The 16,242-nt window shown below is 41.5% G+C and overlaps 1 protein-coding gene across 1 annotated transcript in view; it reads left to right on the top strand.

Annotated features, from left to right (window-relative positions):
- The window catches only part of ACER3 (alkaline ceramidase 3), a 54,680-nt gene extending 39,508 nt beyond the window's left edge, over positions 1-15,172 (top strand). Inside the window, exons 7-11 of the mRNA XM_040544508.1 lie at positions 1,270-1,328; positions 4,465-4,566; positions 7,043-7,147; positions 8,530-8,575; positions 8,797-15,172. Coding sequence (XP_040400442.1) covers positions 1,270-1,328; positions 4,465-4,566; positions 7,043-7,147; positions 8,530-8,575; positions 8,797-8,850 — 366 coding nt within the window. The 3' untranslated portion in view covers positions 8,851-15,172. The remainder of the gene's footprint in view (positions 1-1,269; positions 1,329-4,464; positions 4,567-7,042; positions 7,148-8,529; positions 8,576-8,796) is intronic.
- Positions 15,173-16,242: the final 1,070 nt, after the last annotated feature.

Below are 16,242 nucleotides of genomic sequence, written 5' to 3'. Positions count from 1 at the left end.
TTTGAAGGGTAGATTTTATTTCACAGCAGTCTGTTCTGTGTCAAATGACTGCATGCATGTGCTTGCAGGGCAGTAATAGCTGAATGCCCTGGTTACAGCAGAGTAGGAGGTATTCCTTGCCTTGAAGACAATATCGTCTAAAAGAAAGGGATTAGGAAGTTGATACAACATTGTAAGGACCCTGGTTTGCAAACCAGTACTCTGCGAGGTTTAGTGTCATTCGAAAATCACAGCAAAGGTTCCTCATTCTTCTGGGTCATGTAAAACAAGGCAGAGTTAGGTGGAAGTTGACTAAAAGCAAAAACGAGAAAGGAAGGTCAGGGAACGAGCAAGCGAAAAATAGCAAGGGCCTTGTGGGTCACTGGAGAGGGGCAAAGAGCAGGGCAGGGCTGCTCGGAACAAGCTGCTTTTTGGCAGGATGAAGGCTTTGAGAATAAAAAGGATGGGAAGTGAAGTGATGGTACCGGTGTTGGATAATCCTTGTTGCTTCTGCATCACCGGTCAGGCATGATGCTTATCTTTAGTCTGTGCGTCTTGAAGATGGTGTTAGGTGCATCCGAAGTTTGCAAAAAAAACAAAAACAAATGGAGAGTGATTTGAAGATCACGAGGCGGAAAATAAACGATTACCTCGACCTTTTCTATAAGCCAGGCTATTGCATTCAACTTCATGGAGCCTACAGTGAGCCAGCTTTTGCTCGTGGAGCTTTTCGGAGCACGCAGCCTCCTCGCTGTGTGCTTAGATTGAATCCCAGCAATGCGGAATAGTCGATTTAAAAGCTTCCTGCAAAGGTTCTTCCATGCTGGTGGTTGGTGTGGGCAGAATGTGTGCTCTATTGCAGTGTTTGCTTTCGGGAAAAAAAAATACACTTCCTTCACTAATATTTGATTAATAATTTTCAAAAGTGTTTTCAGCTGGTGTTTATGCGTCCCAGGGTTAAAATGTACAGATAGAGAAGAAATAATAGGATTTACTTACCAGTTTGATTTCAGGATGTTTATCGAGTGCCATCTAGTGTTTGCTTTCTGATTCAAAAAAATGTTGCTGTGGTTTTACACTGACTTTTCTTGTGATTGTATAAAGAGCGTGGTTATAATTTTATTTTTATTTGAAACCTCTATGGAAGCCCTGGAGAGATATGTAGCAGGGATGCTATTTTCTTGAGGCTAAGAAATTAAAATCGAAGTCTGCAAAAAATGTTATTCCTGTAGTGTTTTATAAAGTCTCTTGACTACCACTTCTGAATTTTGTCTCTGTTTTTATTTACAGATCATGTATGGAACACTAGTTTCCATTATAGTTCTACGGTCTGTTTATATAGTATTATGGTAAGTATCATTATGTATCATTATTAACCCATTGTAAGATATAACTTAGCATTTGTGTCCTTTTTTGGTAGGCTTAACATGAGAAATGAGCAGTGACAAAATTTCTTGAACTAGGTATATGATGGTAGCTCACGTGCTCTGCTTGGTTAAAAGGAACTGCCGCACCTCTCTGAATTTTCTTGAAGCCAGTGGGTTATCATTAAACAAAGCTGCTATCTCTGCACTTGTGGCCAGTGTTCACTGCCAGGTTCTTTGCTAGCGGCTCCGGCTGTTAGCCTGGGACTTCGAGGGGGACAGAGGCTTTGTCTTCACAGAGCTGGATAAAATGTGAGACCTCTTGCAATTGTCCGAACTCTAATTGTGATTCTTGGAGACAGGTATGAGCTTAGCTCTGCAGAGCTGAGCCATTAGTTCACGTTTTCCTTTCCTTGTTCCATCTCAAGTATCTAAAATTCAAATGCAAAAGATAACAAAAAGTTTAAATGATAGTTTTCGCTACAATTTTGAATAAGTAAAGTTAGGCATATGTAATAGAAATTGTACTAAGAGATACTTACACCAAACAAAAGGAATTGAATGTTGAAACACATTGAGAGGCATCAGAGCACAGAGTTGGTGTATAAAACTGAAGAAAAAGGAGTTGAATCAGTACTGGGATAAATATATTCCTTTAGCTCTCAGGCTCAGTCGGTTCCTGTCTCTCCCCTGTGAACAGCTGGCTTTCTCATGGGTTTGGGTTTTGCCTTTGAAAATTGCTGATTTCTTTCTACTGTGTCTTCAGGCTAAATCTGCCTTTTGTTAACCTTTGAGTTATACACGAAACTGTTCAGGAACACAAGGAAGAATGCAACAAAAGGTGTGAACTTAAAGTGGATTCATTGAATCACCTTTCAATCGCAATTTCAGTTAATTTAGTTTGACTTTCCCCAAGAAATCACCACAAACCAAGCATAAATGTTCACAGACTGCTATTGAGCAAGGAAAACTTAAAATTGATTGCATTTGCTTGCAGCTGTAGAAACCATAACCCGTTTAAAGAAACTTTTCAAACCCATAAACATGGAAATTTTAATCCTAACCTAGAGATCTTAAGGGGCATTGCCTTAATTTACTTCCAAGGGGAAAAAAGTTGAATCAAGTTTAAGTAGTTCTAATTTTATTCTTGTAGCTTTGGCCATTTAGATTGAATTTCTTTATTTCTGTGTAGACAAGCCCTTGGGCCTGCTCTCTTTCCAGCTCTGCAAATTCCACTTTTGTGCATTTTCGTTATTTCTGCAACATTTCACAGTTTCCTGGTACTACCAACACAACCATCCTCCCGGGCTATCATCCCTTGTTTTCCTCCAGTAAAGTCTATGAAGTTCTACCTGCTTTTTTCCCCTCAATTTTAGGGGTTTGGGGGTGTATTTTGTTAATTAGCTAGATCGCTTCATTGAAACATCACTCTACATAAGCTATGCTGATGCAAATTGTGGTTAGAAGGTTGGGATGGGGAGAGATGTTCTGGCAGGGAAGCTGTGCTGACCTGGTGGTGCCCTTTCTCTTCTACAAGCCAGCCCTGAGTATACTTTTGGATTTACTTCCTCTGCATTGCTGAAATGCATTTCTGTCTTTCTGTTCGTAGCTCTAGCACTTGTCCAAGCCTGTTTTAACTCATACATCAACTGCTGTTTCTGCTTTTCTGTCTTATTTCCTTAATATGCATTAACTTTCTATCACTCGTATTTCTTAGTACAGGCTTGGAAGTCACTCTGAGCTCAGCACAGAAATCTCGAAAGGCAGAACGTAATTCCTGTCAGGTTGCTGCCTCCCCTGGTCCTCGCCATTTGTCATTCCTGCCTCTCTTTCCCAGCTTTTCATCTCTTGGGTCTGCTTCCTTCCCAAGATTATGACTTGGCAAATGTTGCCCTTTGTTCGCAAAGCGAGTTCCCTGTTAATGAATGATGCCAGCCTTTCTCATATTCCCTCACAACCCCCCCCCCCCCCAATTAATTCCCTGAACAATTCTAGCTGTAATTACCTAATTACCAGCGTGTATAACATACCATTTAGTGCTCTTTCATGTCCTGGGCTTCCTTGTGTCTCTAGAGCACTGGGTTGGGAATATTACAGTGTGCTCTCTGCCATGCACCACGCAGAGCTCCATGCATTTATTAGACTAAACAAATGATCATGTTGCTGGTTTATATTGGCAGTACACGTGTTGTTAACATGTGTAACTTGTATCTGGTTAGTTCCATTTGGACATTTCAGTCGCCAGTGCTCACAGCTCTGAAATAAATCCTTGTACAGCACAGTGGAGGAAAAGCAGCTCAGGAATGCGTTTTAACTCAAATATCTACACTGTGCGTTTTATAAAAATCACTCGAAGGGTATTTCATGGCAGCTTCTTGGGGTTGGAATAGGGCTTTCTTTTGGACTTGCTAGTGGGAAGGGAGCAAATGCCAGCAGCTTCGTGTAGGAAGTTGACAGTTCCACGGTCCAACCTGAAGGCAGGTAGTGAGGGTGAGTTTATTAATGATGCGCTTTCTTGTAGCTGAGTCTTCGGTATGGTTCTTAGATCCTGAATAGGACTAATTTTTCTTAAAATGGAATTATCATTTTTCTATTGCCGAGGGCAGTCAATGATAAAATACGATATGAAATTATTGTTTTCTAAAAGCATTCATTTGGTTCGTTGTTGATCGTGGTGGTCTTCATTCACAAAAGACTACGGCCATTCTGAAAGACCTTATTTGAATGAGTTCCCTCCTATAAAGACGTTCTGTATCGGAAATGAGCCTCTTCTCTTGGGAGAGTCCTAATTTGTAACATGGTTAATTTTTAACTGGAAGGTTGTTCATAGGACTGACAAATACCTTTTAGACAACTTCAGCTTTCCCACTTAGCAGAACAACTAGTAATAGAGAAGTAAAGCCTCCGAAAGACCAATCCTAGAGAGTGCTAATTCAGGAAAAGCAGAAGAGGTAAAATATAATAGTTAAAGAGATGAAATTAGAGTTTAATATTATTTTTTTCTTTTGGAAAAGCTATCTTCCTAAATTAATCAGTTTACTTGTATGTAATTGTATTTATGTATTTTACAAGCTGCCTTTAAAGCATCTTAATATTATATTTTTTTTTCTTCTCTCTCTAGGGTATACCCGTGGCTTAGAGGTCTAGGCTATACATCTTTAACTGTATTTTTAATGGGATTTTTTCTCTGGAATGTGGACAACATTTTCTGTGATAAATTGAGGTGAGCACTTTCACTTCGTCTTAATGATCTTTTAGCATAAAGCTTTGTTTTTTTCTGTGGTGTATGTTGAAGTCTCCATCTCATGGTATATATGATACGCTGCCTGCAAAACGTTCACAAGTGTTTTTATCCAGTTTGCTCGTGACTAGATTCAACACTGAACAGTTCTTTTAAAGGTTTTCTTTCCCATGAATAGATTCCTTTTATTTTTTTATAATTGATATTTCTCTTTAACCTCAATTTAAATTGAGGGAAAGTAATGTCACTGAAGTAATTTTGAGGATCTGTGGCATACAAAAAGTCTGCTCTTCACACCTGATTTCATCTGAATGAGATTTTAATCCTGCTTTTTTTTTTTTGGTTTCTGTTTCCTGGGAAAATATCAAAAGCAGCAGTTCTGCAAGTTAAAGAAATACCTGCTGCAATCTATCTGTCACCAGTAAACAGCAGCTGTTGGAGTGTCTGAGAAAGAACAGTAACTCTGAGCCAGTGCATTGTGCTTGGTTGGCTGTCATTATTAAGCCTGAAGTCTTAGCACTTAGAGGAGGCCAGGAAAGACTTCATTTCTGTTTAGTCTATTGCCAATTGTTGGCTTTTTTTTATTTAAAAAAAAAAAGTCTTCCAGACAAGCCCACCATCTTGTTGTAAGCCTACGTATTCTGTCCGTGCAGGAAAGAACACCAGTCCAACACGTTGTTCTCAAAATCTGCATTCCCTGGAGCTGAGCAGCTTCATAGCAGCACCTCTCTTTCACTTAGTGCTTGTGCTCCACCACATGCTGGTGGAGATGGAGAGGTTGATGCCAGCATCCAGAAAATCCCATCCTGACTCTCTCACGCACTGCTATACGCTTGAATCTGTGGTGCACAGAGCTCCTAGTAGGTTGCTTTGTCACACTGAGCTTGTAGCATGCTGTAAAGAAGTCCACTTCTGTCCTTTTTGGTTCTGTAGACCCTGCACTGTTTCAAATCAATTGAAACTTAACTCTAGCAGGGTTTCCATTAAACGTTTAAAAAATATACGTGTACTGAATATAGTACATCGTGCCACAACTCTAAAAATACCTGATACAGCTTGATGCAGTTATTTGCCAACACAAATAGGTGGGTGTACAGTGGCTCTGCACATGCTGGCATCCAGGTGGATTTTTGCAGCTGCCTCACATCGCTGGTGAGATCACAACCCCCAGCTCTCTGAGCTTGCTGAGCTGTTGCTGGAGCTCTGTGGGGCTTTGGAACTTGGTCCTAGGCTCAAAGGTTGCAGCAGCTGCTTAAGCGCTTTTTTCCAGCCTTGTTTTGCAAAGGGAAAAAATGTTAGCATATCTGCTGCTACACTTGTTTGGTTATGGTGCTGGGAAAAAAAACCAAAAAACATTCTTGTTTACTAGCTTTAATAATCAGATGTCTGCAGAGCCTTTGAGTTCTTCTACAGGTGGTATTATAACTTGAATCTTTGGAAAAAAATATATTTTAGTTCCTTGTAATTTTTTATTTGTTGAAGATTTAACATGTGAGTCATCCACCCACCTGCTCTTTTGGGTTTTAATGTTGAAAATTGTGTTTTGATGCAGTTCTTGTTTTTCCTTATTTCATTTAGACTGGAGCTGATGTAAAAATAAAAATAAAAATAAAAATCAGGAGCTTCTGAATTTGAGCTTTGAGATTTCTTGCCATCTCTGAGGCTGTGCATCTTGCTCTGAGGCTGTGCCAGGGTGATGGTTTGGGTGTTCCTGACTGAATTGAAGCTATGTTCACGTTCGTAGCTGAGTGGCTCTGGAAACCTAAGCAGTAGCTCAGGGATTAGCATTTAGTCAGTTACTAGACGCTGTAACATCATGCAGTAAATAAGTATTACGGAAGCTGCAGGTCTTTCTTCCTTCACACCTGCAACCGTTACTATTTTCCCTTTTTGTTTTGACTGAATGTGAAATAGAAGTCAAAAAAGAAGCCAGGCAGGTGTAAATGTTGCTTCACCAGCAACCAAACAGGCGTTACCTGCAGAAGCCTCCTGAGCAGGAGAAAGAAAGGGCAACTTAGTTCTTTCCCTTTCTTTCTCTGTCTCCATTTAGCCTCTTCCCTAGTGGCTAATGCCTCGTAACTGTTCAAAATATAGAGCATTTTGGCAGAGTATTTCAGACCCTCCACCTTCATTGCTTCCTCACTAAACACCCGTTTTGTCCCTGTTTTATAATAAGCCACAGATGGCCAAGCTAAGCCCCCGTGGAACTGGAGAAAAGGTGGAGTGGTTGCCAAAGGTGAAGCAGTGATGTCAGATTGTTCTCTCCGACCGTATCCTCAGCGTTTCTTCCTATGGACAGTAGTTGACAGGGTTTTGGCGAGAAGAATGATAGCACTCATTTGAGACTGTGGGATGCCATAAATATGTTCTCTAACATTTTACTCCAGAGGTAACTGATCACTCAGACCCGAGATTGCTTAGTTTTGAAAAACAATTGCGTGGTATTTCTCTCTTACAGGGCACTACGAGAGAAGATGCCTCCTGTTGTGGGAGCCGTGACACAGTTTCATGCGTGGTGGCATATTCTCACAGGCCTGGGCTCTTACCTTCATATCCTGCTAAGGTAGGAAATGTTTTCTAAACTGGATTATCATAAAGCAGTCTTAGGAGGTTTCCAAGGTTCAGATTTACTTCAACAAGTTGTATCGATGAGAAGAACAGGAAAATGACTTCTTACTAAACTGGAGGAGGTGTGAGTTTTCCTTTCCTTTTTGTTACTGATCTGTAAACTCTACAGAAGTAATGTATGTTCTTCAGAATATAGTCATCAGTCTTTAAATAGCCATACTTCTTCAGGAAAATGCAATTCACAAGTGGGAACTCTAGCAGTGCAACTGCAAAATTATTTGACAGTATATTTCAAAAATAAAAGCTACTAATATCTTTGTTCTTCTGCAGCAATCCTCAAGTGCTTAAATACGGTTTAATTTTAGAAGCGTAACTCATCTTTCTGATAAGCGCTGTCACTCCCGAAAACAAGCAGGCATCATGCTGTAGTGCAGAAGGGGTGACAGCTGGAGTGGTTGGAGCAGAGCTGTTCCCAGAAGTGCAGGATGTTAGCTTTAGAAGAAATCTTAAAATGTTTAAGAGCCTAAATTAGCAAGTGTGCCGCGAGCAGATTTGTCTGGTTTTTTGCTCTATACCACCATCTACCGGAAGCAAGAATGAGAGCAGAATGTAAGCTGGAGTCTGAAGAATGTAGGTAGTATGTTCAATATCTAAATAATCTTTTACCACTTAACTGTAAGAGAGTCTCTAACAGGTATGTTCTACATAGTTGAGAAAACGTGATCGCATACCAGTTTGAACACCATAGGCAAAGTTTTTCTAGCATGCTTGCACAGAGAAAACAATTTGTTTTCTTTTTCCTTGGGGAATGCACAGATGCCTGATGTCTGTCCTAACCCAAGGAACCGCATGCTTTGTCTGCAGTAGTTTCCCTGGTGTTTTCTCAGCCACACTGTGGCATCGCTTATGCTATCTGGGGAAACGTCCACGTAAAAAGTGAGGTCATGCTCAGGTCTGCTGAGAAAAGAGGATGGGTCAGAACAAAAATGAGATACAGAACCCAGCTATGCTTTTTTATTATTTCTGTTGACATCTGCGTTTTGTGGTACACTGATGAAATTACATCCTTCCAAACTGACAGGCTCTAACCCCTATTCAGTCTTTTCTTTAGCAGAGAGAATTTACTTCTCTGGTTTCTCTCTGCCTATGCACATAGCTGGTAGTGTAGATCAGTTTCTAATAGGAATCTAGCACAGTGGGATTCACTGTAGGTTAATACTCCCTATTTTGCATAAACTTAGACAGAATGGGTAGTTCTGCAATCCCAGAAGCAATTATTTTCTAGCTGGAAAATAAATCTGGGATTGGGACACAATTATTACTTTGTATGCTATTTTATGCATCAAATTTCAGGCACGCTCTCCTTCTTTTCCTCAGTTTATACACAAGGACACTTTTCCTGAAACACAGGCCAAAGGTGAAGGTAAGCAACCAGTGTTTTGTTTCCATTCATGAGCTGCAGCATTCAGGTGTCTCAGGCCTGAACACACACAGAGGCTTGCTTTTTGTGCCTCCTTAGGGTATTGTCTTCAATATCTAGCTGCATTCCAAGAAAAGCAGCTAAAGTATCATTTACAGAGTTGGCTTTCTGTTCTAGGAGAGGTGGTATTCCAAGAAATCTTCCCTCTTTTCGTGTTTTAACAGTTTGTGTTCGGGATATGGCCTGTTCTTCTCGTGGAGCCACCCAAGAAGCTCTGACTGAGACCCAGGCAGTCCCACGCGACCCCCTGGCCTGGCTGAATAAAGCGATTCAACAATTGCCGTGGCTGGATTGTCAGAATCATGGATCTGTTCGAGTATTGTTGCTATCAAAGGACTTCTCGGTGTTACTGGGCCCGCCAGCCAGAGCAGAGCGAAGAGTTCGCACGCTAGGGAAATAATGTTTAGTAGTACAGCTTTATTCTAAGTTGTTAAAACAAAGTTTAAGACACAATATTTTTCTGTATATATTGTATAGCTGGTGATACTGAGCTAATATTTCGTGCTGGTCACAGAAAACTAACCATTTTTGAAGTGGGTTGCGTAAGTTTTTCATTCAGTTGTTCTTTCTGTGGTTTAAACTAATATTAGTAACTGAATGATAAAAAAAAAAAAAAAAAAACAGGTCATCGATGGCCAAGCTAAGTATCTGTGTGGCCTATAGTGAGCTGAATGCTTAACCTGAACTACTTTAACCTTGCACTTTTATACAATTAATGAAGTATGTAATGGTTGATTTACGGCTTTATTCTAGCCTTGCTTCTCCACAGCCTCCTTTGCTGTTTAAGTTTTAAGCAGAAAAGGTTGGGATACATGTGCCATTTAGGTAATTTTCTACCAAGTTTCCATTTTCTCTTTAGTCCAGCTGAGGTACATCCTGGAGGATGTTCCAGGCTGTGACCAGGAGAAGACGTTTACGATGGTGGAGCATTATAAGGGTTCTTGTTTGTGTATGGAAACAGAAATCCTGTTTTGTTTGATCAGTGATCCATCAGGAGAGTGCAGGATGACTGTATAACCACAAGAAACGCTTCTAAAACGTTTTATTATTTACATGCCTTCCTTTTCTCTCCCTGCTTCTCATTCCCTGTATTCCATTCTTGATACAGGTTGACAAGCACCACATATGTGTGCTCGATCAGCTTTGAATTCATGCCTTTCCTATTTAAAGAGTCTTAAATATTGGTCTGACTTTGAGAATTGTCTTCTTATTCAGGAATAATGAAGAAAGAGGAGTAAAGAACAAGATTTACATAGAGGAAACCCCAAAATATAATTGGCAGTATTTTGACTGCTTGCTCTCAATCTTTCCATTACGCAGTTTCCCTGCGGAAAGTTGAATGCTTTTTTAAAACCAACCTTTGGCTCTTAATCGGGTACAAACCCTCTGATTTCTGCAACCTACTCAGCTGATCAAAGTTAGTCAGTAAGCATAAAGAAAACATTGAACTAACAGTTTTTCAAAATATACCTCATATTGGAGGCTCTTGTTTTGTCTCCCCAGATCTTGGGGCGACTACTGGAGTTTGTCTCTAGGCCTCCTGGCTGCCATGCTATGCAATTTCTGATGCTCTGAGGGATTTGTCCTTCCTTGCCTTGAAGGAAAAAGGGAAATGCTCAGACTGATTGGAACTCCCGTTCTGCATTGATTTAAAACCTGCACGCAGCAGCAAGGCATAGTTATGTAGCTATAAAGCTGTTTCCAGGATCACAAAATTCCAGCTACTGTAAGCTTCCTTGTGCTGACTAGTGGAAGAAGTCAGACTGAAATCTGTGTTGTACAATCAGTGATAACTAAAATGGTCTTTTCCCTTTAATATTTTTTTTTCTGCTTGTGACTTAGCTGTATCCTCAATGTCCATCAGTAGCACCCGTACTGGTGCAAGTCTCCGAACAAAATCATTGCTTTTGGATCTGGTGACTGGCCCTGAGCTCTTGGGATCATGCAGACCCAAACTCAGGGCTTGAAAAAGATGCTTAACCTTGAATGACTTCAGCAAGGTTTAAGCACGAGCTGAAAGCAGTGTATTGCAACCTGTAATCAGCAAACCACTATAAAGATACCTGAACAAAATTTTTAAACAAATCTGTTGTCAGTAGGCTCCAGTTCTGGGAAATTTGAGGGGTCTTCAAACTGAAAGAGGTTGGAACAACTAGCACAGAGGGAGGAAAAGGCAGGTTTGGCCTAGATGTCTGTAATTACCCAGAAGGCATGTTTTTTTGTAGAGACATTTGAGAACCGTTTTTAAAATGTAGCTTAAAAATAAGTGCCTGCCTATTCATCTCCAGGCTCTTTCAAGTGTGTTTCTGCACCCTGTATCTTATTTTCTTGTTTAGTATGTTTACATGCTCCCATAAATTAGGGGAAAGAGTCCTGTAAAAGGAGCAGCACAGCAACTAGATGCATCAACAATCACAAGTGACATCTGCTAGACATGGTAATATTTTTAAGACGACGAACAAAACCTGTATTTTATTGCCCTTAGTTTTGTTTCTGGAGGATCTGAGGGCTCTGCTTTTTACTTCTTCATAACTGCAGAAGTCACAGTATTCTAAAAAGCCACTTTCTTACTGATAAAGCATCTCTATAATGATATATCCTAAGGAAATTTGTAGATTCTCCCACACACTCGGAACAAGGAAGCACACGGTGTTTTCTTCAGGTCCTGTTGAATTGTTAGGATTTAAAAAAAAGAATAAATGGAAAAGCTCTTCTTAATTTTATGCTGCTGTTAGCTTTTCATTTGGATATTCTTTGTCTCTGATGGTTTTTATCTTAAAAGCTTGTGCAAATTGTGTTGTTCTTTCATTCCAAATGACCGACGGACACCCTCCCAGTAGCCTTTCTTTCAGGTTATGTTAGACCCTGAAGAATGTAATTTATATGCATATCCTTCTAAGCATAAGTAATCTAAAATTATGGGTGCTTCGGGTTGACTGCCTTATTGTAAGTGATATTGAAAACGGCAAGCCAATTCTAGCTTCATGTCACTGAAATTCAGAATAACTTTTCTAGTGCCTGGAAAGACATAAGTCTTCACGACTGTCACTTGTTAGAGGTCTGTTAGACTGCTTTTTATTTCCATCACTTGAATTATGTGCCGAGTTTTTTTTTCCCTACAGTCTTAAGAGCAGCATATCCCAAACTTTTCTTGCACTACAACTTAAAAGATGGGTCATCTTTGATCCTATTTTTTTGAGTAGGATTCAGACAGCAGCTACTTTAAAGGGGATTACAGAAATAGCAGGTGGCTTGTAAAATGACTCCTACAGGCTGTGTTGGACAGACTTAATGACAGTGATAAACTCTTCAATTCTTCAACGTCTGTGAAGAACCACGAAATTATCATCTTGAGACCATCGGCTTGGCACAGATCAGCAGCTGAGAACTTCTTCCTTGCAAGTAGTAGAAAAATGTCAAAACAGCTCTCCCAATACAGATCAACTCCATACTTGACGCCAGGAATCAAGGTTCTCTGGATACAGCTCCAGACCTACGTTTTCAGCTATAAAGAGGAGACGTGAGAAGGAGAAATCTGCCACCAGGAGGATTCTTGTCTGTGTTTTGGAGGCGGCGTTTGAAGCTGGCTCGCAGTATTAGTCATCTCCGGACCTCATTCTGTTGCTTTTCCTTTAAGCACAAGGAAGTTGTGCTACCAGCAAGTGTTTAGAAGACTACCCCGTAGTCAGCATTGGATTATGCAGTCTGTCACTTGCCAATCTACCTCTGTCTTGTATTTGTTCAGTGCCTGTGCCCTTAATTATGCCTGCCTGAAAATGCAGATGCTGGAGCAGCCTGCAGCCCCTGAGGTTTGCAGCAGTATTGTGTGGATCTGTGGCTGACTGCTCACGCTGCACAAATGTCCTGACTCGTTTGGTGGCTGTCAGGCTCCTAGGTATTGCTCTGTCTGCTCTTCCTCTGCACCCAGGAGTCTGGTTTAGAAGGGGATGTGAGTAGGAGGACTTCAGTGCAGACAGGTGAAGTGAAACCTTTTTGGCACTATATTGTTACAGTTAAAGCTAAAGTGATGCTTACAACTTGTTTGGCGTGACTTTGGAAAAGATGTGTTAGGAAATACTGTTCTATAGTTAGTTCTAATTATCTTCTAATCTAATATTGGGCTGTGTTCATCCTCAGCCCTGTCTTGTTTGGCTGAAGGGAAACTGTGTGCCTCGAAATGCGTTTGATTCTTTGGCCATAGTTTGCTCCCAGCACCTGGTTTCTAGCAGCTGAAGGAGTTTTTCAGCAAACTCATCTATGTGAAACTCATAACAAGAGTGTCCTTCCAGTATCACTTGTGTTTCTCACAGCCACGACCACATTTTTTAGCTTGCATTCAATAATTCCAGTAAGACAACTTTTAAACCTATTTCTCCCCATGGATTTTTTTTTTTGTATTTTTGTAACTGAGTGTAATACTTGGGAGTGGAAGATGAGCTGCAATGAAGCAGCACTGCTGTTTTCTTCAGGACACCTCAAAATCCAGGAACACACTATCATTTTGGTGAACTGTGTGCCCCATAATTTTAATTGACATATCCAGGTAAAACGGTTGCTTTTCTTTAAAGAAATCCGATCTTCCCATCTGCACTTCTAAAGTAGGCGGTGGGAGGCTTTAAATGCAAAGCACTGATTAACTGTGAGGCTTTCTTAGGAAAAGGGATAAATGATGGAGTCTTTATTACCCAGGGGAAGTGAAAGCCAGGAGGAGATTAAGAAATTGTATATGGAAAGAGAATAAGAAAAGATTAAGCACAGAATCCCATAGTATTACGTCAACCACCCTCTTGATATCTGCACTTTAGATACTTCTGTAACAAGCTTGAATGTTTTGCTATTTTTACGTTTAACTCTTCATGCTGCCTGCGGTCTTTACTGTAGAGGTGATGGAATGATGTTACATTCAGGTCGTTGTAGATTTTCAGCTGTTTTATGAGGCTGGAACGTGACATGAGTTGTCTCATACGTGAACGAAAATGCTTTTTACGCATCTGGAACGCCCTCTGCCAGTTTTGGGATCCTGTAAGGTAACTGCAGAGATCATACTGGGTAACCATTGAGATTGGGTTGGGGTTTGTTGGTTTGTCTCGCCCAGCCACTGCCTGCTGCTGCCAAGTGCCTGAACTCTCTGTTCTAAGTCTTTTCTGAGAGCTGAGGCCATGTTTTTTCCCCAGGGTCTGCAGACAAGGTCCTTGGTAGGTTTGTGTTTTGTTAAATATTGTTCTAATGCAGGAGTCGGAGTGCTCCTCCTTTTAGTTGCTTTGCAGAAACGTAGCTCTCCTCTTCCTGGCTGCAACCACGTGCCTCCCAGCTCCGTGTCCCTGATGCTGTTGGGTCATTCCCGAGTCTGGAAGCTGCCAGCTGGATTTAGCCCCACATTTTAAATCAGTGACAGGCAACGTGAAGGCACAGCAGTCAAGCGAGCGCTTTATGCAGAGCCCCGTTTACTAACTGGAGCTCCCTGCCTGATGCTCTAGACAGTTCATATCTACATTTTGGGGGGCAGGATTGGTGCCTGAATCTCATGCTTTACTTCAGAACTCTCCATTTATACGTGTTGAAGGCATCTAGCTTAGGTTAAGCACCTAACAGCAGATTTAAGACAAATCAAGATGAGAATCCAGCTGCTGCTGCACAACCCTAAACCAGTGCCTGCAAAACGTTTTGCGCACATTTCGCACAGGTTGAGTCCACACATCTGCCTGATGCTCAGAGCAGGTTGTTGAGATTTCCCGAATGAATCTTCAATAAAGGGTCTTCCCATTGTTTGTCCTTCCTCACCAGGACACGGGAAGATGTGTAAGCACAATCCGAGGTTCATCCTTCTTTCCCCAAAGCCCTGGAACAACATAGATCTATTTCTTAAAACCAATATTGTATAGAGATGGGCTTTCCAGCGTGCTCACAGAAATCATTTTGGTAGCATGATTTGCTAAAATAACACCTTGGTCAGTCCCTGCAGAAGAATAAATATCACTCCCTGGATTTTGGAAGAGAATTTCAAGCAGCATAAGCAGTAGTTACTCCTCAGACTGATCAGGAACTGTTTTTTTTTTTCTCTTGATCTTCCAAACTGACGTTGACTCTTTGATGTTAACTATTGAACTCAGCTTCGTGCACTGATGATGCCTTGTTTACTGTCGTAGCACATAACATCTGCCTGCCTGTAAGGGACAGGAAATAGCTGGCGCGTTATGTGACCAAACTTTTTAACGTTGACACTATTTAGCTGTAATATTTTGTCCTGAAATTCAGCATATTGTTGCGGAGATGGATAAATACACTGTGACAGATGAAGAGCAGTTGACTTGTAAAACACAGCTGCATCGAGCAACGTTTATTGACAATTTTGATAATACTCAACTGCTTCTTTGTACCAGAGCAACTGGTAACTAACATTAGGCTTCTCTGTATCAGCCTGTCTTGTTTTGCAAACACAGTAGCTTTGTATATTTAATGTATTTCATTTGTTACTCATGCTGCAGTCAAGCACTAATTTGTGTCTTTATAGTTCAAATTATTAAAGAAATTTGTTTTAAATATAACTTTCCCTGGGTGTTCCTTTGCTTTTGTGTTGCGTGGGGCTGGCTGGTCCGTCTGGATGCTGATGGGTGGCTGGGTGCCTTGGGTTAGATTGGAAGCCCCCTCCAAGCATCCTCTCTTGTTATACGTCCAGTGAAGGCATTGACATTTTTCACAAAGCCCCAGTTATGTTAGCTCATCTCTGTGGTCATGCCATTAAAATTGCCAGCTCGTTTTTGGCAGTTCTGCTCCCGTGGAGCACACACAAAAACGATTGCAAAGCACTGCTACGGAGCACGCAGACACCTCTCGGTTTGCCTTTTCCTCCATGCAGTGAGAGCTTGGTTTTGTTCTAATCCTGCCCGTGCTGTTTTTCTCTAATACAGGAATATGCAGGATCCTTTCCAGAGATGCACTCAGAGGATCTCCTTCCCTGGGGAGAACGAGGAGGAAGGGGAAAGCCACCTGCCTGCAGCCACTGCAGTAAGAGCCCCGTGGTAGCTCGGTGAGCTGGGCTTCCTGCTTGTAGCCAGCTACCAAGCACAGAAACGTCTTAAAAACATCTTAAAACTCAGAGAGCTTTGAACTCCAGTGCAAGGCTCTCATGTTTCCCCAATCCACTGCCTTTTGCTGGGGTCCTTCAAGCACAGGACCTTGCTCAGAGGTGGGGTGCTGCCTGCAGGCAGTACAGGATCTTCTCTCCCTCAAAGCCCATCCCCAGCACGCCCATTAAAAGGGGAATTCAGGTGCCTGACACGGGTGGGAGAGCAGGAGGTGGGAGGCATGTGAATGTGTTGTCAGCTTGGAGCTCACAGCTTGACTGATGCAGAGCAGGGGATAGCAGGGCCCTCTTCAACCTCATCCTTTTCCTCTTTCAGTGGCAGAGGAGGAGAATTGCTGCACAGCAGAACCTCTCTAAGCAGAAACCATGGTCCAGTAGGCACTTACCAGCAAGACATACCACACCCCAGCAGCCAGAATCAGGTACTGATTTGGGATATTTCCCCCACTTCTGGTCCATCCTACTCAGAGGCCCCATTTCTTCCTGCTCACACCTCTGCAGCTGTGTCTCTTTTAGGAAAAACCAT

The sequence above is a fragment of the Cygnus olor genome, chromosome 1, assembly GCF_009769625.2.
Source record: "Cygnus olor isolate bCygOlo1 chromosome 1, bCygOlo1.pri.v2, whole genome shotgun sequence".
Taxonomy (NCBI): domain Eukaryota; kingdom Metazoa; phylum Chordata; class Aves; order Anseriformes; family Anatidae; genus Cygnus; species Cygnus olor.
Note: the sequence above shows the minus strand (reverse complement) of the source record. Positions and strands in the feature narration are given on the sequence as shown.